Consider the following 9,578-nt stretch of genomic DNA (forward strand, 5'->3'; position numbering starts at 1 on the left):
CTCACCTCATAGTTGATGTCCCCAACTCACCATGTGACCTCAAAGGGTCCTTGCCACCTGGCGATCAATTTAGAGCTTAATGTGGGCAAAAACACAAGTACTTCATCTCCCAGTGTGAATTCCCTAAGGTGCATGCCCCTGTCGTACAGACGGATTTGACGTTCTTGGGCCTGCCGCAAATTCTCCAGGGTTAGGTGCATGAGTGTGTGGAGTTTGGCATGCAGGTCAATAATGTATTGAATTTTGTTTTTACTGATTGAAGGTCCCTCCTCCTAATTTTCCCGTAGCACATCCAGAATGCCACGCAGCTTATGCCCGTATAGTAATTCGAATGGTAAGAACCCTGTGGAGGCTTGTGGGACCTCTCGCACTGTGAATAACAGGGGCTCAAGCCATTTATCCCAGTTGCGTGCGTCCTCACTTACAAAGTTTCTAATTATGTTTTTGAGGGTGTGATTAAACCGTTTGACTAAGACATCCATTTGTGGGTGATAAATGCTGGTGTGGATAGGCTTAATTCCCAGTAACCCATACAGTTTGTGCAGTGTATGTGACATAAACCTAGTGCCTTGATCAGTCAGAATCTCTTTGGGGATTCTGACTCAGGAGATGACACGGAAGAGTGCTTCAGCAATACTATGTGCTGTGATATTGCGAAGAGGCACTGCTTCCAGATATCACATTGCATAGTCTACCAGAACTAAAATAAAGCGATATCCTCATGTTGACTGATCTAATGGCCTGACGAAATCCATCCTGATTCTTTCGAACGGGGTCTCGATTAATGGCAGAGGGCGCAAAGGCACTTTTGGGATGGCCACAGGATTTACTAACTCAGGGCTGCCAACTTTTCAAAATTCCTTGGAGTGAGATTTTTTTTGGGGGGGGGCGACGGCAAAATTTTTCCTCACACCATGCAGTAAGTGGGAATTTTATATTCAGTTTGATATTCACTTGTCCCCCTGCATTCTGGTGTTTTGTTTGTGGGTCATCCAGCTGGAGAAGGACAATGGGGGGGGGGGGGGGGGGGGTTGAGATTTTGGATTTAGTAGATGTTCCTGCATTCTGGTGGATTTTTGGAGTGGTCTGCTGTGCCATACCTACATTCTTAAGGCCAATTTATGCTGACAACCCAGTCCTCGCAGATGGCATCGCAGATGGCATCTGCGAAGCCCCCCCCTTCGCAGACGCTCTGTGTGCACCTCCCAAAAATTGTGACCACCGCAGAAGCCTCGCAGACAGCATCGCAGACAAGAGGGCTCTGATTGGTCCACTCTACATCCGCTGTACACGCACTTCCACTTCCCTACTTTCCTGGTTTGGTTTGTTTTCACGACCACCATTTTTAAAAACACGAGCGAAGATGGAGCAGCACGAAGAGCAGTTGATCGAGGAAGTGAGGAAGTATGTACATCTATACGACTCCAGTTCTAGTCATTATAAGTAACCGGAGGATAAACACTCCACTAACCACACCCACCAACTACTCCTAGCGATTTCGCGACTTCGCGCCCCCTTGCGTTGTGGCAGTGAATAACATCGCGCACGCCTATTACTCCCCGCTCAACGATAAATTACAGCTGTCTGTGAAAAGCTATCTGCGAAAGCCTTGTCGCAAGAGCATGCAGAGGCCCTTACACACCCTGACTTGCCAGGCCTTCAGCTTGTGGCCAATAAAAGCACCAAGTTTTAGCTTAAAAGCCCCCACACTAGAAAACTACAGATGACTGCCAATGTTCCTGTAGCCCTATAGACCTGTGTTTCAGATTTAAAGGCAAGTTCATGTTTGAAAATATTTCATCAGCTAAGCCTAAACACCTTCTGAATTGAAACTAAATGTTAAGTTTTTAATAACTGTCGCAAAAAATAAGATTGTCCCTCACTGACTATTCATTATGCATTTAAGGGCTTTCCCCACCACTGGGTTCAGCAGAAGATTGGCATGGGGAAAAATATCAACAGCAAAAGAACAAATAAAATGCTTAAACAGTAAGCAAAATGTGCATGTGTTACAAGAAACATTAAAATGATTAAGTTTGAACAGTATAGAAACACAAAAAGCTGAACCTTGGCCATAGGTGGGAATGTGCACACAAAGTTGGGCTTAAAAATTTTGGTCATACTTAAATAAGCTATATTAATATATTTCTTATTAATTTATTTCTTATCTATGTTTCTTATTAGTAATAGAGCATTTGTCAGGGCCTGTTATCTGACAAATATTCTCTACCTGTCTTGCCCTCTTTGAAACCCTGTTTCCTCAGTATATTGTTCTGTCTTTTTTTTTAATTATTCACAAGTTCAAGTTCTTTGATATTACAGGTGACCATGCTTTATTTACTTGAACTGAGCAATTACATACATCTTAAATAATTAAAAATAAATACCCTGTAAATAAACAATAGGTATGGTGGCTAATGGCTCTTCTTGCATTTGTAATATTATCTCTTACTTGCTTTATTTTACAACATTTCCAGTATCCCAGACAGCAAGCAGGATCGGCCCGCTTCCGTAAAACATGCGGCGCCCTCGGCAGAGTGACGGCATCGGCTGAGACGCGGCAACCGGGAGCGGCCCGCTTCCGTAAAACCTGTGGGGTTGTCAGTTGTCGCTGCATCGGCTGGGTCATGGCAACCGGGAGAGGGCCGCTTCCATAAAACCTGCGGCTCTGTCGGCTGTCTCTGCATTGGCTCAGTCGTGGCAACCACAAGTGGGCCAGGTCATTTTTAAACTAACAGAAAACGATAAACGTTATGTTAAACAGAATCATATGAACATGCCATGACCAAGGTTCCAGATGCCACTGAAATGTCAGATCTTCAGACTGAAGAGGAGGATGCAAATATTCCAGAATATTTGAGAAGAAAAAATAAGTAATGGGTCATCCAGAAATTCAGAACCGAGTGGTTAAGAATGTCAATGGGGTCATCCCTATAGTCCCCAGGTTTTCTATGTTCTCTGGTCAATTTTGAAAATCAGGTTAGGGATCGGTTTTGGTCTAGGCATAGTTAAATATTCTCCGGCGCTCACATAGAAATTAACTCTCATGGTGTGAAACTTTCAAGCTGCGGGATTGTGAACTAAAGGCGGGCCAGGGTGACATTGGTATGATAACTTGTGTAGCATTTTGTATGTTCGTGTAAAACTGTTTGGTTCTTTATTGTGATTGGCTGATTCGGCGTTCCAAGCTGTTGTAAATCGAGTACAGTGTGTGGGATGTCATAGAATTCTAAATCATTACCCATTGAAGAAGCATCTGGTGTAGCCTGGTAACCACTTCCCAGTTCTAGATAACAGTTGAACAGTTTTAGGTAAACAATGAGCCACTTGAATCTGTGTTTGAGCTGTATTTAGAACAGCTAAGGGGAGTTTTACCAGCACTTCCTGCTGTGCTACAACCCCCTTAGCCAGTCTATATCCAGCACAAACCCACAGCCTCTCATGGCTTATTGCTAATTGAATGTGGGTAGACTGCTATTATGCAAACACCAGATAAAACCGGTTTCTAATTCTGCATGATCTTTCACATAAGAGGCTGCAAAAGAATCGACACTGATGAAGAAGCTCCTGCATGTAGTCCAGCAGCCCGCAAGAAGTCCTACACACAGCTTGTGAATGCTCCACAGATCACAGCCCCTGAAGGTAAAGCTTGTAACGTATAACTAAATCATTCATAATTCTTGACATGACGGCTGTGAATTTTGCACAATTAGTCAAGTATCTTTATAGATACTTGAAATGAGGAAATGCGTGCTCAGTATCCTACTTTTCTGCTGCCATGTTTTACTGTTCATTTTAGTCTCTTAGCATGACACTGTACAGCACTTTAACCAGTTTTCACTGTTTGTAAATGCGCTTTGCAAGTTAAACTTAATAATGAATCTAATGCAAATGTCATAGCCATATTTGGAGAAAATTTGGCATCTTCCTCAGCAGTCACCACGCATTGGTCCCTTGAAGCTCCTACATGTTCTCCACCAGCCCGCAAGAAGCCCCGCACACAGCTTGTGAATGCTCCCCACATCAAAGCCCCTGAAGGTATGGCCTGTGACACATTACCGGTACCAAGTTATTCATAATTCCTGACATTATGGCTGTGATCAGTGCTCAGTATCCCATTTTTCTGCTGCCATGTTTTATTGCTCATTTTAGTGTCTTAGTATGACACTGTACTAGCCTGGCTAAAGCCATCCCCTTTCTGCTTCTTTCCATTCGCAGTATAGGGTCTGGATACACAGTGCTGGGAGGGGTTTGCTCATGTAGCCAGACTACCGGGCCAATAAGCGTACGGGGCAGGTTTGGGGGAGGGCGCTAATGGCGATGATGCCAAATGATGTCGGGCACATACGTCATGGGCAACTGTCAGCGATTGAGTGAGAGCAAGTCCAATCGTTTCAAGCCAGAGTGGAGTTCATTCCTCCCACCTAATAATTGCTTCAGGGCACTGTGTATCCAGACCCTATACTGCGAATGGAAAGAAGCAGAAAGGGGATGGCTTTAGCCAGGCTAACACTGTACAGCACTTTGGCTAGTTTCCACTGTTTGTGAATGTGTTTTTCAAATTCAACTTACTAATGAATCTAATGCAAATGTCAATATAGCCCTATTACGAGAAAATTTCCCATCTTCCTCTATCACAATGCTTTGGTCCCCTGTGGTCCCCACACCACCTTGGAATCTGCCTCGGAGGCCCTCAGATTCCACTGCAGACCTTGTAAGATCTTTTCAAAGATGGTTAAAAGAAAATATGTTGGCTTTGAATCTGTGTGGAACACTAAATACAGATTTAATGAGGGTGTATACAATTCTGATGCCCATTTTCTTTTGTTTTTCCCAAGATCCCTCCACAAGAACAGCATTTGGATCACTCCATGACACCAGAACATGGCCGGGTTTCTGTAGAGGCTGTGCCTACATGTATGTATTTTACAAAGGTGGACAGTAAACAGCAATGGACTTATATTGTGTATAAATGTGTTCTACCAACGCTTTTATTTCTGTCTTATTTTGCAGCCCTTCTGAGGGAGATTCTTATCCAGTTGACTACTATCCGAGAGCAGCAAATGCTCATTTTGGTTCAACTCCAGTCACACTCCACCGGTCGTCCAGTTTCTGAAGCTCTGCCTGATGCGTCACACTGTCGACTGCCACTTTCTTCCCAGGAAGACCTTCAGAATCTGGAGGTCCTCTTGAAGAACCCCAAAGAGAAAAGAAATTTGGTGAGCAAACGATAAAAAACAAACAAACATGAAATGCAGTTGGCAGGAAATGTTTTGGCAGCCGTGGCCTAATTGGTTAAGGAGTTGGTCTTTGGATCAGATGGTTGCAGGTTAGGATCCCACCCTGACCAATGGAAGGTGTATACCGACACCTTCATCCATGGTTGAAGTGCCCTTGAGCAAGGCACCTAACGTTGCTTCAGGGACTGTAACCAATATCCTGTAAAAGTGTAATATGATGTAGTAATTGGTGATATGCATACACTTCTTTCAGACAGTACATCTGGGAATTGTGGGGGGATTGACTGTGAAGGAGACCGTTTGGCGCATAATGAAGAGGACAGTAACCACATCTCTGGCGAAAGGACTGAACTGGAGTGGCGCGAATGGCAAGCCAGCATTCAAAAACTTGGCTTTGAAGCTTGTTGTTCTGGGTAAGTTTTAGCTTTGTCACTTAAACAAATTGGTTTGGATGTATGGGCTATAAAAATGTGAAGTTCTTTGCACTAAATCACTGTCACATAAGGGTGATCTGACCAGTTTTAATATATCCTCTGCATTAAGTGATGTACAGTTGCTGACACTGGAGTGAAAGTTGCACTTCTGCATGAATGGTCATGTATTTCTGTCCCCCCCCCCCCCAGATGCTGTCAGAAGAAATGTGTTGACAAAAGATGCTTCAGACAAACAAATTGAACAGTTGATCACCCGCTGGCTCCAGCTAGCAGCGGATAGAGATGGAGGAAGGAGTCAAAGGGCTCAAAGGGGTCGTCAGGCTTCCTAAAGGCATCGTGTTTGTTACACATTTTTAGTGCGTGTGCGTGTGGTGGTTTGTGTGCGTGTGGTGGTTTGTGTGCGCGTGATTTTTAGTTTATTCACATGAATGGAAATGTTTTTTGAAGTTTCCATTTGATATCTTTTAGTTTGAAATTTTACCCTATTAACCTGTAGTATCTCCCAATGGCAAAATGCATGCGAAATCTGTTACGACCTCCCCTTTGGTTTTTCATTTTTTTTTTTAAAAACACCGAATAACATGGTGGCAATCTGACCGCCAATCTGTGTGCCGGACTGGCCATCGGGAGTAGCGGGAGTTTTCCCGGTGGGCCGGTGGTTCAGTGTGGGCCAGCGGAGAAAAAAAAAAAACAGTTGCGTGCTGGCCTTTAATATGATAAGCAATGTTAACAGTTTCTTTAAGAAACTGTTAACATTGCTCATCATATTAAAGGCCAGCGCGCAACTGTAATAAGCAATGTTAACTGTAATAAGCAATGTTAACAGTTTCTTAAAGAAACTGTTAACATTGCTTATATTAAAGGCCAGCGCGCAGCTGGGTTTTTTTTTTTCTCTCCGCCAGCCCACACTGAACCACCGGCCCACCGGGAAAACTCCCGCTACTCCCGATGGCCAGCCCGGCACTGGACACTGAAAGGGCATACATTTGAGTTTTGTATTTGGAATTGTATGTATAATTGCATTAAGGAAATAAACTGACTGCTGTTGACCGTTTGTAATTTTTTTTTTTAAGGTATTGAACACGCTTAACTAAGAAAATGACTTAAGCTTGAACGTCTCTTACCATTTTCATATGCAGCACAAAGAATAATACTTAGGAGGCTATTTTTGTGATTACCTAGACACATGACTTGATATCTGAGGACTGACTCGTAAGCGCCGTGCACTGTTCTAAATTTGTATAAAATAGCTTTTGTTCATTATATACAAACTCTTATGAAGTCTAAGATCTGCTGGACACCCTATGTTGGTGTTTTAAACAACATATGAGTGTGAATAAAGCCGCATATATGAGCGGTAATGATTAGATTTGATTTTTGCAGCATAGCTGCTAGATGGCCACTCGGCGTTCCGGAATTGGCCCGAGTGTAATTTCGCATACCTACAGTTACCAGCGCCAGAAGCGGGCCGATTTCTAAACATGCGGCTTTCCGCACTCGGTCCGCATTCGAGCCGAGTGCTCGGCACGGAATCGGACCTAGATTCACTCCCGAGTGTTGGCCGACTGTTTTTTTGCCGTAATCGAGCCGCTTCCGGGCCGCGGGCATTTTGCTGTTTGGGCAGTTACCAGCGCCAGAAGCGGGCCGATTTCTAAACATGCGGCTTTCCGCACTCGGTCCGCATTCGAGCCGAGTGCTTGGCATGGAATCGGACCTAGATTCACTCCCGAGTGTTGGCCGACTGTTTTTGCCGTAATCGAGCCGCTTCCGGGCCGCGGGCATTTTGCTGTTTGGGCAGTTACCAGCGCCAGAAGCGGGCCAATTTCTAAACATGCGGCTTTCCGCACTCGGTCCGCATTCGAGCCGAGTGCTCGGCACGGAATCGGACCTAGATTCACTCCCGAGTGTTGGCCGACTGTTTTTGCCGTAATCGAGCCGCTTCCGGGCCGCGGGCATTTTGCTGTTTGGGATGGCTTCAAATAAAGTCATAAAGTATGATAACATACAGTAAACAAACTAAAAATGCACCTTAATAAACGTGTGCTAAGGAGGTGCTCTCCCGTGCTGCTTGTTGGGGAAGATAGAGGCTGTGGCACGGCAGTAGGCCTATATTGATTTAGCATGCCTAGTACACAGCTCTCGATATGGCATTAAATATTCTCACAACACTTATAGGCTAAAACGATTCAGAAACTTTATATAAGTTCATAATTATGCCAGTAACACCACACATTGGTGTGCATATGTACAAACCTGTCTGAGATACCTGTCTTCAAATCAGATACCTTCTTCTCTCTCCTCTTCCTCTAAATTGACAGTAGGCAATTATCCAACTTCCGGTGAGTGCAGCATCATTAGATGCGCCACCTACCATAGGGGAGTGTGTACAGAAGGGAACACCTCTCTGCCTGTTTAGCCATGCGTAAGGCGTAATTGATCAGTCGCAAGTGGTTGGCGCGATGCAATGGGTAGCCTAGATTAGATAGATAAACTAGATTTTTTTCTAGCATGAGAAATCGGAGGTATGCCGTGTGAGCATCTGAAGACAATCAAATGCGTGTGTCTCATGCTCATTGCATGAGAGTTGGCAGCCTAGACTAACTGGCATTCGCGACATGCCGTACACCACCTACGGACATTGCCACGAATCCCTGGCCAATAGAACCGGGCCATTATTTGGGCTAGTGTCTTGTCCTGCCCTAAGTGTCCAGTCATAGGATTAAAGTGAGCCACCTGGAATATAAATTCCTGGCGGCTCTTTGGGATTAAAAGTTGGGTTATTTGTTCCTTAGTCTGAGTGTCCTGCGTTACTCGGTATAATCTATCCTTAATAATGGAAAAATAGGAGAAGGACGGGATGGTGTTTGGCTGGAGCATTTGACCATCGATTACTCTCACTTGGTCAAACGCGTGCTGCAGAGTCTCATCTCACGACTGCTCTAACAGGAAATCTGCGAGGAAATCCTTGAGAGAGGAAGGAGGAGCCTGCTGCTCCTCACTCTGATGCGGTGATGACATAGACAGCTCTGTGACAGCTGCTCCTGCCAATGCCACTCCGGGACCTCCCCCTGCTGAACTATGGCAGGCCCCACTCTTCACTAAGTGCGTCATTAATTCCTGAAATCCCGGCCCCAAATTATCAAGTGGGTAAGGTGAGGATTAATCGCCGCCTGTACTCTAAATTTCTCCCCTCGAAACAGAATGTGGACTGACACTAAAGGGTAGTTGTGAACATCCCTGTGCACACACAACACCTTCACCAATTGTGCTCTTCCCAGTGCCTTGTTTTGCACCAGGCTTTGGTGGATTGAGGTCTGGTTACAGCCGGAGTCCACCAAAGCCTTATACGTATCCCCTTGAATACTCACGTTTATGCGATAAGCTCCGGCCCGATCGAGGGCGGTCTCTGGCGCGTCGGGGATCCGGACCACTGCACCCACCTCCATCGCTGAGCACTGATGCTTGAGGTGCCCCGGTTCCCTGCAGCGCCAGCATACCGGCCCAGGCTCTCTCTCTGCACCAGTGTTCCGGAGATCACTCACCTGAGGGGGGAAAGACACAGACACGGAAGTAGGAAATGGTAGGACACAGCGGGTGTGGTGGGCCGGCTGGGGTGGAGCTGGCCCCTGCCTCCATGGTGGGGGAATGGGGCGAGGGTGAGGAACAGAAGGGGGGAGAGAGAGAGGACAAGGGGAGACATGCTGTCCTGCCATTGGAATGGCCACCATATGGTCCTCCGCTAGCTCGATGGCCTGATCCAGCGACGCCGGGCGATGGCACTGGACCCACTCCGTGGTTCCTTCTGGAAGTTGGGCGACGAATTGCTCCAGCACCACCAGATCGATGATTCCCTCGGCATTGCAGTTGTCAGCCCTCAGCCACTGCCAGCAGGCGTCCTGGAGTT

The 9,578-nt window shown here is 45.8% G+C and overlaps 1 protein-coding gene across 1 annotated transcript; it reads left to right on the forward strand.

Moving 5' to 3' along the window:
• Positions 1 to 4,633: 4,633 nt before the first annotated feature.
• LOC132873957 (uncharacterized) lies at positions 4,634 to 6,187 on the forward strand. Its single transcript, XM_060909786.1, has 5 exons — positions 4,634 to 4,714; positions 4,839 to 4,917; positions 5,014 to 5,219; positions 5,494 to 5,653; positions 5,864 to 6,187. Exons 1-5 carry the CDS (start codon positions 4,640 to 4,642, stop codon positions 6,001 to 6,003), a joined length of 660 nt encoding a protein of 219 aa, XP_060765769.1. The 5' UTR covers positions 4,634 to 4,639; the 3' UTR covers positions 6,004 to 6,187.
• The last annotated feature ends 3,391 nt before the right edge of the window (positions 6,188 to 9,578 follow it).

The sequence above is a fragment of the Neoarius graeffei genome, chromosome 2 (assembly GCF_027579695.1).
Source record: "Neoarius graeffei isolate fNeoGra1 chromosome 2, fNeoGra1.pri, whole genome shotgun sequence".
NCBI classification, from domain to species: Eukaryota; Metazoa; Chordata; class Actinopteri; order Siluriformes; family Ariidae; genus Neoarius; species Neoarius graeffei.